This window comes from Anthonomus grandis, chromosome 1 (genome assembly GCF_022605725.1).
Source record: "Anthonomus grandis grandis chromosome 1, icAntGran1.3, whole genome shotgun sequence".
In the NCBI taxonomy this organism is placed as follows: domain Eukaryota; kingdom Metazoa; phylum Arthropoda; class Insecta; order Coleoptera; family Curculionidae; genus Anthonomus; species Anthonomus grandis.
The window spans coordinates 10,945,829-10,962,796 of NC_065546.1; the positions used below are offsets into that span (position 1 = coordinate 10,945,829).

Genomic DNA, 16,968 nt, shown 5'->3' on the forward strand with positions numbered 1-16,968 from the left:
TAGCTGGTAAATCTAAGTTTATGCACTCCAACAAGCTGCTAAAATCTAAAACTTATGTACGAATATCATATTATTCATCCGAACATCTTAATTAATCATGATCAGCAATAAACAAAGCCATCCTAAATACGCAAAATCTTGAAAATGTATGCTGAACTCTTTTCTCAATCAATGTGTGTACAGTCTCATAAAATGACCAAACTATGGAGGCATATTCAACCCTAGAACGAACCAGCGAGCTATAGACATCCTTTATAGTATCCCATAAATTCTTACAATGGCTGAGAACAAATCCAAGCATTTTTGATAATTTAACTGTGATTTAATAATAATAATAATAATAATAATAATAATAATAATAATAAGTCTTTTATTTGCCACCGTTTACATGATACTATTTAACAGATTTATTTAACATCTTTAATTATAGCTATTTACAAAAATGGCAAAAAGGAGGTTAAAAAACAATTTTAAAAAGATACAGGTTTAACCCCCTGTAAAAATTTCGTTCAGATGTTCACTAAAAGATAGATTCTCTTGACTTCCAAATCTCCTATTTTGGTTACATATTTTAATTGTTTCCCATCAATAAGATAGGAAGTAGTGTTTTCTGACCTCCTTATAAAAGCTAATAAAATAGCCCTTCGAAACATTTAGACTAAGCTATCCCTACACCAATCGGCAAGTCTATCCAAGTCTCCCTGCAAAAGTATCAAGCCAATTCAAAACTGTTTTGAAAGCAATAAAAGATAGTATTTACAAATAAATTAAAGAAAATTGAGGAACAATTTTCCTCTTGAGGTACTCCTGAGATAACAAAAATTGCTTCAGAAAAAAAAACCTATTTTCACCCGCAGCTGACCCACAATAAAACTAGCGATCCAATCGAGAGAAGCCGCACCAAAACTCAAATCAAATAACCTATTAAAAAAAAACCGATCAATTCGATCGAAAGCTTTTGAAAAATCTGTATAAGTTAAGTTAATAAAATCGTCCAAGGCTTCGATTAGCCTATTTTGATTTAACAACAAATTTGTGACTGTTGATTGACTAGAAAAAAGCAATGCTGATGCATATTAGCTAAATTTCGGCACATTCACCTCAATTAATCAGTTATCAAGCTCTCAGAGTTTGGGAATAAAGGACTGACTGAAGACACCTCTGTAGTTTCTGACCTCACTTCTTTCCCTATTCTTAAAAAGAGGGATTACAAAACTAAACTTCCATCTGTCAGGAAATACAGAAGTTTTCAATGACACATTGAACAAAATGTAGATAAAGTGGTTTAACAATTGTGCAAATACATAACACAATAGAAACACAATAAAAAAAAAATTCTACTTTTATTCTATAATTTTATATCACATGTACCTTAAAACTGGGTATATGATGTAATATGGTACATATAGCTTATTTGTCATAAATGTGATTTTTTTTCAGTTAACATTGAATATCCCATTTCTTATATCATCTTTGACTACAGCTAGTGAATGGTATCATTCAGTTTGATTTAAGCGTTACTGTTTTAGCTCAGTTAGTGAGATAAAAACATAAATACATATAAAAAAAATAAATAACTGACATTTGTCAAGCGGACATTACCTGCAAAATCTAAATGGACGGTGTACATTGCAGTGTGCGGCGTGCATTAAAGATTTTTCCGCAACCGGGCGCCAGCAAATCAAATAAATTGGCGTATTTGGAATTTGGATCCGACGTTTTCCATCAAACGCTATCGCGAAACTCATTTGTTTGGGACCCGGGACATGTTTTATATTTAAACAAACCCAATATCAATTTGTGTTATAGGCTAGAAATAAATGATGTAATGGTTTATCCTGGATGATATGTGTCCAGGCTATCCAAAATGGCTACACTGCGAGTGCCAGCCGATTAAAATTGACTAAATTTCACCCTAAAAGGTTTAAACAATCAATTTAGTAATGATAATCGCAATTTAATTTTTTATTTTTGCTTTTTCATAAATATTATGAAAATGCCTTTAAGGCACCTGCAGTAAGTAGCTTAATTAGATACACTACATGCATTCACTATTCCTTTCATTATATTAATATTTTTGCCTAATTTTTTTATGTATTGCCAGATTGCCTTTTTAGAGCGGTCTCAACAGCTTTTTCATTTTCAAGTTAATTTCGTTTTAATATTGATGCATCAAAAAAAATACCTTTACCAGTTGCTCAAATATTTAGGCTATTAATTTAGCTTGTTTATTTTTAATTCATTTCTAATTTTCCAATTTTTGTGAAAATAAAAATGTTACTATGTACGATCGACTATGCAGACTAATAAAGGTAATATTTCATATTTTTATTTGATCCATTTAGGCTTTAATTCATTCTAAAGTGAATCGAAATTAAACGAGTTATATACTACAATACTAATGATAAAATAATTAATAAATCTCCAAGATGTAAATATAACCTTTTTGATAAGAGAGTATTAGAGTATTAGTAGAGTCAAAAATTATAGGTATATTCGCAATATGTTATTGGGTTTTAATGCAAATTTAAATTCTGTGTACGAAAAAAAATAGAATTAAAAAAAAAGAAAAATTGTCGATTAAGTTTTTGGGAAACTTACCAAGAACTAAATATAAAATAGATTTTTAATATAAAAATATTAAACTTCTCAGTTCTTACTAAATGTATCAGTATTTTCTTTCCAGACTTCATTTATTTTAATATTCTGTGTAATTAAATATGAACAGTGATTCATATATTTAAAAAATATAATTTTCATCCTTTTCTTTTTGTTTCCTTAAAACTGATTTCATAATATAAAAAGTCTAGTTTCGCCATTAAAAGATTTTATAGTCAAGTCCAATATCTAATTATGACTGTTAACTTTAATTAATTATTTCCTAATACGTATTAATACTTTTTAAGCTATGTTATTCTGTTTATAATTATACTTACTAAAATATTTTATTAAGTATTTTTATTCAACCAATTTGATGACCCTAAACTGCCCTAAAATATTAAATAAGTTAAATTTGATTATTGTATAAAAACTATTTAAATAAATTTTTTGTTAATTTCCTCCTAAAATTCTTAATAAAAATGATGATAGATTTTACCAAGGCATCGAAATAATAAAATTAATTCTGCACTTTATTGGTGGTAATAATTGTATTGGCATTCGTTCTTCACTTCTTACTAACCGAGTACAGGGTGTTAAGGAACTATTAAGGAAAAAAAACGGTTTTATTTTAAACTAGTTCCAACAGTGTACCGCAGGGTAGCAACATTGTTATATTGCTTGTATACATCTCAGTTTGGTAAACACTGTTAACATTATATATATGCTTATAATACACAGATATATTTGTCATTTATGCCAGACGAGATTAATGATATAAATCGACTAATAATCTCAAATCGTAATAATATATTACGTGAAATGAATAGGATAAATTCTGACAAAACTGTAGGGCTCAACAAATAAACGCCATAGTAGTTTGTGTAATCAAAATTGAAAAATTCTTCAAAAATATTGGTCCCATAATGGACGAACAGCTAAAAACAGAACAGTCACAATTCTGCCCTGCTAAGACAGAAAGTCGTATCTGCAAAGAATGGTGTTTTTTCTTTTTTCCCGTTTATTTACACGTGAAAGTATGCTTTGCCATCTAGTCAAGGTGTAAAAGTCGTATCTTTATTACAAATAGTGATTTCAAACTACATTTATTTGTCATATCTGCAAAAATCCATATTTTGCTAGGTCCAAATGTCGTATTGATTGTTACAAAGCCACATTGTCGTATTTGAATAAAAATATAGGAGATACGACATTTTGACTTTGTATCGGGCAGTGAGCAATCTTATTGGTAACAGTTTATAACCTTGGGTGTGAAAGTTAGGTTATAATTTATGTTTCGTTTTTATCACATGTTTTGTTTATAGGTTTTACTTATTAGTTTTGGTGGCTGCAAAACCTTGGTAACAAGAGATATTTAGTTATGGTTGTGCATTCTTAGTGTATTTTATTCCACTGTTAGTTTAAATAAAACTATTTAAGGTATGTTATTGAACATTACTATTTTCACTTTGTAATATATTATAATGTGTGCTTATTTATGCTAGATGTCGGAAAGATGCAAAAAGTTAGTTACACTAGCGCTTAATAAAGAGCTGGAATTACAAAAAAAGTCCTTATTTAGAGTAAAAAAATGACAACGTAAACAGCAAGATTAATAATGGCGATAGTTTAGATGATCCGGATGATCCAGATTTTATTCCAGAGCAAACAAAGAAAATGAAGATACAAAAACCTAAATGTGGTAAGAAAGTTAAAAAGTATATTAATACTGGCTCTCAAATAAAAAAACCCAAAATTACTATTATTTCGGACATAATTATTTGTAAGCCTCAAGGAATATTGGCAAAAAGTTGCCTAACTAAAAATCCTAAGAGAATCAATAAGAAAAGAAAAACTAAAGATGGAGATTCTAGGCGTAATCACACAGTAGTTTATTACTTAAAATCTAATACAGGGACTGACGTAAATGTGTGCAAAAAATTTTTTTTGGCAATTTTAGGTTTTGAAGTTTATAATGATCGAATAATTAGAGAGGTATTGGATAAAACTAACTCGAAAAGTTTACTTGTAAAACCATTAAAGCAAGGACACCCTTCTGAGAAAAAATTGACAGATAACAGATTATTGATCACATAAATTCCTTTGGTCCAAGAATATCCCATTATAGAAGGGAGCATGCGCCCAATAGGAAATATCTTCCAAGCGACATTAATATTAAATAATTGCATCAAGATTTTTTTTAAAAGTACCCTTACATAAATATTTCATACGAACTTTATCGCCAACAAGTATTTGAGATGAATATTTCTTTTGCAACGTTGGGCCATGGAGAGTGTTGGCAATGCGAAAATTTAATATTCATTCTAAAAATACAAAACATGACAAAGAAAATCTCAACTCTGAATGTGAAGATTGTGAAAAATGGAAAATTCACTATGAAAATGCCGTAGAGGCGAAACAAGACGCATCTTTTACTGCACTAAACTCTGAATCATTATATTTTTCTGCAGATTTACAGAAGGTAATTATGTTATTTTTTATGTTAAACCGTACAATAAATTTTATATTACGTTTGTAGGTTATAATGCTACCACGCTGTGAGATGTTTAAAGAAATTATTTTTACTCCTCTGATTATTTGTTTTAATGAGAGTTTCGTTACCCTCGGCAAGCAATCTGTAAAAAACAAACCAGTAGTTATTATTTGGCATTAAGGAGTGGCCGGAAGGAGTAAATCTGATATTATCTCAACATTCTACAAATTTCTCTTGTTTCACCGTGATGCAAAAGAAAGAACACTTTGGCTAGATAATTGCGCCGCTCAAAATAAGAATTGGGCTTTGTATTGTTATTTTATTTATTTAATTAATTCAGCAGAGGTTAATCTAAATTTACTAAAAATAAAATATTTGCAAACTGGCCACACTTTTATGTCTGCTGACTCTTTCCACCATCAGGTGGAAAAGTCCTTAAAACAAACAGGCAAAGTTTTGGATTTTGATAATTTTAAATTATGTGTTAAAAAATCAAACAGTTCAAGGGTTGAGGTATTTGAAATGAATTTAAATGATTTTTATGATTTTGTTAATTTTTCGTCTAGATTTAAGATGAATAAAATTATACCAAGGCCTTATCTAGCCAATTTCGTTGAGGTTCAATTTAAAAGTGTCCTACCAAAACCCACCATAAGATTGGCCCCCAAACGTATTGAAAAAGAGAGGAAAGCTAAATTATTGCAAAAGTTGCAAGAAATCATACCATCAAATAAGATGTCCTTTTGGCACAATTTGCCAGAATCAAAAGAAGCAGAAAATTATGATAGTGAATAGCTTACCTTATTAATGTACTTGTTATATTCATTTTCATTAATATATCTTATATTTCCATACTTTTAACTGTTTATTTTAATTTATAAATTAGGTTTATTATTATTTTACAGCAAATTTATTTAGTATATAAATTATAAAATGTTTTCTTTTACCAAGACCAAATGTCGTATTCAACAAAAGTTTTTTTTCTGCAAATTATGATTAAACAAAATGCTTAAAACATCTTGAAGTTGTTTTTTATAGTTATTTACAAAAATAAATATTGAACAATAAAGCAATTGGCAACAAACAGGGATGGCATATAATTATTTACAAATTGCTTATTATCTCTAAATGTTGTTTTTTCACATACGACTTCCTGTCTTAGCAGGGCAGAATTAATAATTGGTTATTCTAGATTAAAAATGTTGTATTTGCTTAGATTTAGGAAAACTTTGTGATATGCTTATGATGCCTTATGCTCTCGCCTTTAAATTTTAGTGATGACGGTATATGGACCTTGGTTTGATGCTTCTGATGTTTTTGGAATTCGAAAATTACAAAACTAATATTTAATATATTATTACTTATATTATTCATCCTACAAAAAGAGCATATCTCTCACAAATTGCTGAAATACTGGCTAAACGTGCTTAACCTCGGAACTTCTGTATGCTATTACCCTAAGAACTTGACACTAGAAACCTTTCCACATTTGTTAAGTTTAAGGTAAATTGGTTCAAATCATGTTGTTATAACTGCAAAAGTTATTAAATTTGAGCATTATTTATCCTACTTGGTTTATAGTATATCCAATTATAAAAATTATTAACTATATATTAATAACTTATATGTAAAAGTAGCCAAATTGATTTATATGGTAGTTAATAAAAGGTTGCGAACCTAGTTTAATTCTGTAAAAACTTATATTGGGGCGGACACTGAAATACATCGTATACTTCTAGTATAAGTTATAAGAGTCAAACTAAAGAAGTTAAGAAGAAAATGATTTCTCAATATGACATAAAGGCTTTACAACAATCTTTAATAGAACAAAACGCAAGCGTATACTTTAACGCAAAGGTAAGAAACCGTAAAGAGGTGGTGTAAAATTAACAAATTCACCCAAAATAATAAATTCAATAAGAAAATATTTTTTAAAACCATAACAAGAAATCTTGTAAAATGACTTTAATCGAATGAAACAGAGAAGAACGTATAAAAAAATGAAGGGAAGTACAAAAAGATCTAGACACAAATTAAGAAAAAGCTTAAGGAAGCCAAAGAAAAAAAAGTAGTATAGAGGTACGCAGAAATAGAAATACTATAAGCAAGAAATGAAATGGGTAACTGGAACTTTTAAAAAACGACAACATATAGAGGTCATAGACACAAATGGAAAAACTTTTATTGACAAGTTATATTTAGAGAATCTTTTTGAGATTCAACGACCAGCGGTTATGTACTTACTGTCGGAAGAAGCTACAGACCCACCTATACGTATGCACGAGGTAGAAATAGCAATAAAATAAATACAAAAGTATTGGGTCCAGAAAACTTAGAGAATGAATTTCTAAAGCTTTGATGATGAAGGATTAGCCAGCTATACCGAAATCTTCAAGAGAATGTATAACTCTGGAAATATTTGTAAAAAATGGCTGCACCGAGAATTTATAGCGTTGCCTAAAAAATCCGAAGCAAAGAAAATCGATCAGTCTGATGGGTCATATGCTAAAATTGTTTCTTAAAATCATGTACAGAAGAATTTACAATAAATGTGAAAAACAGATATCCAAAAACCATTTTGGTTTCATAAATGTAGTGGGAATCCAAGAGGCACTCTTTAGAGTACAACTTTTAATTTAGAGATGTAGAGACGTCAACTGTAGTGTATACTCATGTCTAATCGATTATAAAAAACCATTTGATCGTGTCTAAATTATTAAATGATTCATATCCTGGAAGAGGCTTGAATACTAAATACACTACCGCTCAAAAGTATTTGCCTGTTTTAAAGTTATAACTAAAAATAATAAACCCATCAGTTATTCTTATGAAACGGTTTATTTATAACATTTTGGATTCATCTACATGTCCGCCTCGATTTTTAATAACAGCTTCACAAAGTTTCGGTGGTCTTCTAAATAATTTGCCCAAACTTTCCTGAGGTATCTTGTGCCACTCTTCCTGGACGATTCTCCACAAGTCTTCTTTTGATTTGGGGCCTGATTTTCGCCCTTGTCTATCAAGTTCATCCCACAATTCGATAGGAATGAGATCCGGTGATTGTGAGGGCCATACCATAACTTTCAGAAGATGTTGCCTTTGTAATTGACTCAAATATTGCTTGCACAATTTCGACGTGTACTTGGGGTCATTGTCATGTTGAAAGATAAAGTTTTCCCCAATTATTCAACTACCAGAAGCACATTGTCACTTAAAATTGTTATATAACCCTCTTTTCAAAGAATTCCCTCTATTCTAATTAGATCGCCCACTGCAGATCCTCCGAAACAACCCCACACCATCACCGAACCATCACTGTTTTTAACTGAGGCCACTGCACAGTTCTCAGCGACCCTTTCAAAAACTCGCCTCTTCGTTCCAAAAACCCCGAATTTCGACTCGTCACTCCAGAGAACTTTCTTCCAGTCATCAATAGTCCATTATTTATGTGATTGGGCCCACTCAAGTCTTTTCTTCTTATTAACATCCTTCAGTAGCGGTTTTGATACAACTAAACGTCCTTTAAGACCAGCATTATAAAGTCACCGTTTTACTGTCGAAACACTGACCGCTTTTTTACGCTCCTTGTTGATTTTTGCTGTGATTTCAGGGGCGGTAGGGCGTCTATTGCGTTTGCTTGAAATTATAATATTTAAGTCCTCTTTTGAAGTTGTTGCCTTTGGCCTTCCCGATCGAGGTTTGTTGCTAATAGTCCCTTCTCTGGTGAATTTTCTAACATTATAATCGACAGTCGACCTTGGAATTGCTAAATCCATCGAAATTTGATGGTTAGTCTTTCCAGCTTTATGAAGTCCAATGATAATACCTTTTGTTTCTACCGATAACTCTTTTGTTTTAGCCATTTTAAAGAATGTTGAAAAACCAGCAAAGAAACAGTGACAATCGTCAATAAGCAAGCGAAATTATTTACCAATGTTACACAAAATCAATTCTTGAAGACTAAACACCTTTAAATGTTTCAAATTTCATGGGAAACGAGCTGTAAACAGATTAGTTTTGTAGAAGAAGTGCATATTTTCACTACATTGTTTATTATTTGCAAGACTGTTTTTAAATACTCAGTGTTTTTCAACGACCATAGTTGATAGGTATGCTGTTTAAGCATATATGTAATTTACAATAAGATACAATCTAAATATAGGTATAAAGATAAGATTTTTGTATCTTATTTAAAATATTAAAAAGAATATATGGTGGGCAAATACTTTTGAGCAGTAGTGTATATAGAGTAATAACAAACCCTACTAGAGGTTTTAATCAGACAGCATTTTATATAATATAGATATTAAACAAAACAGGTAAAATACAACGTAGGGTCAGACAAGGATGTTTTTTCTCGTCCAAGTTAGCAGATAGCTTCAAAGCACTGCAAAGGTTGATGGATCATATCACGAAGTACAGTCAGCAGTAGGGCCTGCACATCGATGTAAAAAAAAACGAAACAAATAATTATCAGCAAAAGAGATATAAATGAAGATCACATTAATATCGACGAAACTCGAATGGATCGTGTTTAACAACATTGCTACCTTGATATCATCATAAATGAACAATAGAATAGTGCAAAAGAATGTTACATTAAATGTTACATAAGAAAAGTAGGAACGATATTTCACATTATCACTATCAATATATTTCACAGTTAGGTGTAAAAAGACAGGTGATGAACTTGATTTTATTCTATAAACAACGTTACGGTAAATGCTCTTCCGAATTGACTTATCATTCGATCTGCATGCAAGATCTACGCGACAAGCAGGTGCGACTCGTGAATATCGAGTGCATCTGCAGATGCCTTGAAATGCAAATCTGTGGAATCAACTTCTTGGGTTATGTCTCTGCCGAACAATATAATACAAAAATTGTCCACATTGATGATATTTTTTAGCGTTGGCGGTATTCGTGATATTAGAGTATCCTAGAGTTTGCTAGTGTATTCCATGAAAAATGCTAAAAAAACTAATAATGAAAAAAGATCTAGAAGTCAAGTACACCATAAACAAAAGAAAACTAGAATATATGTAGGTAGCATGTTGTAAGAAATAAAGATCGATACCCTGCAGCCTATACTGCCATCTATATTACAAGAAGAGGTATTCAATACCTCTCGACCCGAAAGAGGGTCCAAAAAAAGCAGAACATCATGGTTGCGGACTTGATTTGAGAAAAGCTCAGTAGAACTTGACGAACTGTTAAAAAAACCTTACTTTTGCCAACATGATTATTAACAGAAGAAGAATTATTATAGTACACGTATTACATTGTGGTGTTCAAATTGAAGTTTCGGATCCAATTTTTTTAATCTTGTAGCTTCAAGTTTTACACTTTAATTTTATTAACTAGGGTTTCTGACCTCAATAATACCAAATGTGATCTAGTTGCTCATAGAGGAGGTTCAAAATCTAAGCTATTGTTATTATTATTAATATTATCATAATTTATAGGGACATATGTATTATGTCAAATTTACTATGGTTATCTATAATATTGGATTAAAAAAGTAATAAAAAATACAAGAAGAATGAAATATACAAAATATTAAATACAGTGGCACTATTAAATGATCTAATAAGGTACTAATAAACCTTTTTAACACAATTATATTTATAAAATCTGTCAAAAACTTAAGAGTGATTAAAACTTTGGAAATGTTTATGTAGATTAACAGCAAAAAATTTATATTTCCGTGTTAACTAATAATGAAATGTTACGAGAAAAAATATTTTAAAAAAAGTATGTAAGATCAAGATAAATCCTTAAAATGAAATTAAATAAAATGCAGTCATACTATAAGAAGATCCCAAATATTAAAACTTCTAATAATTATAGTTTATTTGTAACATACCAAGTTTGTATGCAATTGCGATTTTTGTTCGCAAGAGATATTTTTCAAAAAATATTTATTCTTGAACAAATAAAATTTTTGATGATACAGAAACTATTGCTACTAGTATCGTGAGTATGGCTAATAAAATCCCAATAAGGATTATTCAAAAAATTTAAGACAAAGAAATTAAAATTATAATTTATATAAAAATAAATAAATGCCAATAAAGAATTTTTGTATTTCAAATATCATTATAGCTTTTATCTGTGCATGTGCCATTTAAAGTAAAGATAGTTAAATTATCCGATGGCGTGATACGAAATACAATTATCCTGGCGGTATTACCACGTTATCTAGAGCCAAATTAATAAACTACTTTCTACGTTATGAAAAATCTAGATAACAACGAAATACTGTTTAGTATCGGAGCATAACAAGACACATTAATGGTCCCAGGGCCTTATCTAGCTCGCTACGGGAAATTGCATTACGCTTGTTAAGTGTTTTCTATTTAGATCATGCCATTGATCCACTTGTTGGTCTTTGGAATACTGCAAGACCGGCAAGCAAATTAAGTTTTTTTTTTCTAACCCATATTCTGAAACGACGGATAATTTACTTTACCTGAAGAAAGTTTTTACATTTTCTCTTTTTTTTCCAGATCCACCAGAGATAATTACCAAACCAAAAAACCAACAAGTTAGAGCTGGCGGTGTAGCGGGATTTTATTGTCAAGCTAAGGGAGACCCTCTTCCGCAGATCCAGTGGAGAAAAAACGGCAAGAAGGTGTCTGGTGAGTTTATTTACAATTTTTTATTTATTAATACAAGGGTTTCACCGTAAGCAATTCATTTGTGCTCTACAGAGCACCCTTTTGTAAGTGATGTCTATTGTTACCTAAAAAGCTGCAAAGGGCAGTTTGACATGTCAGTCAGATTAATGGTAACTATAACGTTATATAGGCCAGAAGAAAAATTATGTCTTTTAAAGATATTTTTTTATAAAAGAGCTGCAGTGAGCTTAAAATTGACAAATTGTGTTGAATATTATTTTCTCGAGTATATAACCGAATTCAGTATTGTTTAAATGGAACCGCTTTTTTTTGTCGCCGCTAAAAGTATATCTATTGAATTTACCGAGATGTATACAAACTCTTGGAAGAAGTAAAGGTATTTTATTAAAAATATTAGAAAATAATAACGATTTTGGGTAGCGCTCTCAAAATAAATTCCTCGTGTGAAAATTATCACTGGCTTTACAGTTAAAAAATGAATACAGTTTTAATTTAAAATTGGATGAATAATATAAGATTTTGTTAGAGTTTTATACATAAAACTCTTGTTTACCCGTTCAATTTGGTGCAAAAGTAAAGTGTTACCTTGGATTTTAAAACCCAAGTAAGTCTGGATTGCCTTTCTCGGTTATTCTTCTTGGTACACACACCAAAGTTCTCTGGAAACTCATCCTAAAATTAACCTCATAACGCAAAATAAACAGCAGTTTCTTGATCACATTTTTCCCGCCAAATTCCGGATGACAGACCGAACGGACGAATTTGACGGCTATGGCAGATGTCTGGGAGTGGCTAGAGTTCTGTTCTTCTTCTTCTTCTTTTCCTTTGGCCTGGCATACATCATAACAGACTAACCAACATAATCTGTTTGCACACCATAGAGCTTCTAGAAATATGGCGAAGTGTTGCAAATGTGAAAAAGCATTTACAGATAAATTCAAGATCGACTGTGATGGCTGTAGGCAACAATTTCATTATGAATGTTCAGATCTGACTAGTTCGGAGATCAGAGTCATAGAATTGAAGAATAAACGTAGTTTAAAATATTTTTATACTCTCTGCCTTGAGGGTTTAAAGCTCATCCCGGTTCTTCAGAGGCGTATTAAATCTTTGGAGGGAAAACTTAGCTCATTAGAAGCTAACATGACCACCCAATTTACTGAGGTTATTGATAAAGTGAGTGATCTACACAATAACCAACAGCAAGTCAATAATATACCATCTAGTACTTCTCAATCCCAGGTCAACGACAGCAATGATTTAATGCAAGAGGTCGCGGATCGACAGAGAAGAATAAATAATATCATGCTGTTTAATATGGAAATCTTACCACACACTTCAGAAATTACCCAAATATTTAATCTTCTAAACTCAGTTACTGGCAATCAAGTGCATGTCTCTGAAGTGATTAAGTTGGGCAGACCAAATAGTAAAGGTCGTAAATGTCTCAAGATAGTTCAATCAAACAATTGTAATGTAACCAATGTACTAAAGAACCGGAGGAGGTTTAGCTCTGCTAAGGCGGTTTACGTTGAGGCTGACCTTACTCCTAGTCAGAGGAGTGATCTGCAAAAGGTCAAGGATGTACTTGAGCATCGGCGATCCAATAAAGAAACAAATCTGTACATCAAGCCACAAAAAACTAAATCCTTCCAGCACTTCACACCACCTACGTCTTTGTATGCAAAATGTACGTAGCCTCCGCACCAAGACTAATAAGCTTAATACAGGAATCTCCGTGTGCGACTTTGACATCATTGCCTTCACCGAAACGTGGCTTCAACCAGATATTCTCAACTCTGAATTGTGTCCAGAAACATTTAGAGTGCTCAGATCTGACAGACAGCTGGATAGAGTGGCCGCTACTCGTGGTGGTGGCTGCTTGATCGCAGCTTCTCACAACATCCACCTAGAGAGGGTTAACTTGGAAGACATCTTTAACTCCACACCACTTATAGATATTTTAAACTCCACACCACTTATAGATATTTTAGGTTGTAAGCTCACTTATGGTTTTGTATTTTATTTATTTGTAATCTATGTCCCTCCTTGCACAACCGAGAGAGACTTTGAGACCTTGTGTGAAACAATTATGTCAGTGGATCTGGTTCACACAAAACGCGTTATGATTGTTGAAGATTTTAATGTTCCATTTTATCAGACAACCGAAGCTAGCAGTGTCAAGTGCAAGCTTTTGACCAACCTATGCGAGATCCTTGGTCTTAAGCAGTTTAACAATATTCCAAATGTTAATAATAGGCTTCTTGACTTGGTTTTTTCAAATTTCGACGTCAGTGTCATCAAGTATATCACCGCTTATTGACGAAGATTTGCATCATCCTGCTTTGACAATTTCTTTTAAATCGGCTTCCCCTCATAAATATAATCCTTCTATAAGTTCAAATAATCTAAAGCAGTTTAACTTCAGAAAAGCAGACTTTCCACTCATGTATAATTTGTTGCTTAATGCAGACTGGTTGTCCGTCTTGCAGTCTTCTGACGTTGACAGCGCTTGCAAGGAACTTTACAAAAGACTTGATTCAGCTTTTGCTGCTTCAGCACCTTTAAAACAACGAAGACGACGGCGATTTCCAGTATGGTTTTCAAAACAAATTATTTCTAATATCTTTAAGAAGGAAAAAGCATTTCGTGATTATAGATCCTCTCCAACTAAATTTAATCTTTCCAGATACAACAGGCTTCGTCAGAGAGTAAAATCTCAAGCCCGTGAGGCCTATAACTCACTTGTGACCCAAGCTGAGGAAAACATTGTCACTGATCCCTCATCGTTTTGGTCTTTTGTTAGAGCTAAGAAAGGTCACTCTTCACTTCCGTCTATCATGTGCGATGCCAATGGTAATTCTTTTCAAGGAACAAAAAATATTGTGCCAGCTTTTGCCAAACTTTTTCAGAATGCCTATAAAGATCCAATCAACCTCGCAGAAACCTATCCTCCTTCTAATTCCTCAGACCTCATTGACATTCTTCCATCAATTACCACTGAGGAAATTATTGCTGCTAGTCGGAGGCTAAAAAACAAGTTGACAGCCGGTCCAGATGGTTTTCCAAGTTTTGTGGCCAAAGAGTGCATGTTTTTCCTTTGTCAGCCTTTATGTCATATTTTTAACCTTATTTTGAAAACTGGCAAATTTCCAGGCGTCTGGAAATGTGCTAAAGTAATACCAATTCACAAAAAAGACGATCTATCTCCATACTTTGCAATTTTTCCAAAACTTTTGAAACTATTGTTTATAACAGAATTCTTCCCCAAGTTCAATCACTACTCTTTATAGATCAGCACGGTTTTATTCCTAAAAGGCCGTGCATCACTAACCTCTGTAATGTGACTCATTTTATTTCTTCAGCCCTCGATAGAAAAAGTCAGGTTGATGTGGTGTATACTGATTTCAGTAAGGCTTTCGATCAGATAAATCATAGCATTCTGCTGGAAAAATTGAACAAGCAATTCAACTTCTCAGAAAGGCTAATTTCGATGCTTTCGTCATACCTTATTGACCGTCTACAGTTTGTTGAGGTGGAAGGTTGCAGATCTAATACCTTTGTTTGAACTTCTGGAGTCCCACAGGGACCAATCTCGGCCCACTTCTTTTTATCTTTTATACTAATGATCTTATAAAATTGATTTCCTGCCTTAGACTAGCTTATGCTGATGATCTGAAAATATTCTTGTGTATCAATAGTATCTTGGACTGCTTGTTCTTACAGAGTAACTTGAACCTAATTAGGGGGTGGTGCAGTCGAAATCAGTTATGTCTTAACATCTCGAAATGCTGTGTGATCTCCTTTCACCGAACCAAGGAGCCTGTTTTGTTTAATTACAATATAGACAATCAAATCCTCTGTAGAAGTACTTCTATTAAAGATCTAGGGGTTGTATTCGACGATAGGCTCACATTTGTGCCACATATTGAACAGACAGTGGCCTCCTCGTTGAAACTTCTGGGTTTTATCATTCGAAATAGCCGACTCTTTAACAACTCAAACTCAATAAAACTATTGTACTTTTCCTTTGTTAGATCAAGACTGGAATACGGTTCCTTGGTGTGGTGTCCTTTCTATAAATGCCATGTTGGCAACATCGAGAGTGTTCAGAGAAGGGTTTTAAAGTTTCTTATGTTTCGTGAGGATGGAATATATTCTGTTAGGGGACATGATCATGATCTGATGTTAGGTAGACTTAATCTGAAATCCCTGGCCATGAGGAGAACAATTCATTTTGTAACATTCTAATGGAAGTTGGTCAATAATCAAATAAATTCTCCTCCTCTCTTGAACGATATTCAATTTCATGTACCACGATTTGCTTCTAGAGCAAATATCACTTTTGCTCTAGATCGCGCCAGAACTAACATTAGGTTTCAGGATCCCGTATATCAAATGTGCAGAATTTTTAATTCAGTATCATCAACCTGTGACATATTTGTATGCTCCATAAACGATCTAGTTTTGTCTCTGACAAACCAACAGTTACCATAATTCCTTTTCTCTTCCTTTTTTCCCTTGTCCCATGAATCCCTTTCTTTGTTCATTCTAATGTTAATTTACATCTCCTTTAGTTTTGATATATACATGATGTTACTATAGTAATTTAAGTTTTCCTTATTTTTCTTTATTTTTCTTTCTTTTTGTTATTTAATTTATAGTAATTTAATACTTGTTTACACTTTCAAAACATTAATTGTAGATTTTCCTGTAACTGGGCTTTGCCTGTTGGAAATAAACTGCTAAATAAATAAATAAATATTTAAAATAAACACAGCTTTCTTATTTCGAATCCTACACAATAATTAAATAATCGGGGGTAAAAATTAACAATTTGACAGAGAGGGTCTGATCAATGTTGTAGCTAGTACAATAATATAGTAAGAAGCGAAATCAAAATAGAAAAAAAAACTAATTGAATTTGTAAATTTGTGGTTGTGAAAACTAAAATTAAAATGGTCAGTAAAAAAATTTAAATAGGCTCTAGCTTTGGTTTGATTATATTATTAGTATATTAATTAATTTTACCTTTATCAATTCAAAAATAAAGTTAGCCATATAGTTTTTACCAGAACCATTAATGGACTCCAGAGGCTTTGCACGCCTACGCAATTCCTCTAATTATCAAAAATTTTACATTTAAATATAAAGCCAATAAAAGTTCTTTATTATCCAAAACCAATATCTAGTTTGGTTTTTGGATTTTCAAAATTAAATGGAAAGTGCCTTTAT

At 32.0% G+C, this 16,968-nt stretch overlaps 1 protein-coding gene across 7 annotated transcripts in view; it reads left to right on the forward strand.

Annotated features, from left to right (window-relative positions):
• LOC126744524 (tyrosine-protein phosphatase Lar) overlaps window positions 1–16,968 on the forward strand; it is a 1,889,525-nt gene that overhangs the window by 1,484,289 nt on the left and 388,268 nt on the right. For all 7 annotated transcript variants that reach the window (XM_050451972.1, XM_050451980.1, XM_050451999.1 and 4 more), the window contains one exon: window positions 11,602–11,733. In XM_050451972.1, coding sequence (XP_050307929.1) covers window positions 11,602–11,733 — 132 coding nt within the window. The remainder of the gene's footprint in view (window positions 1–11,601; window positions 11,734–16,968) is intronic.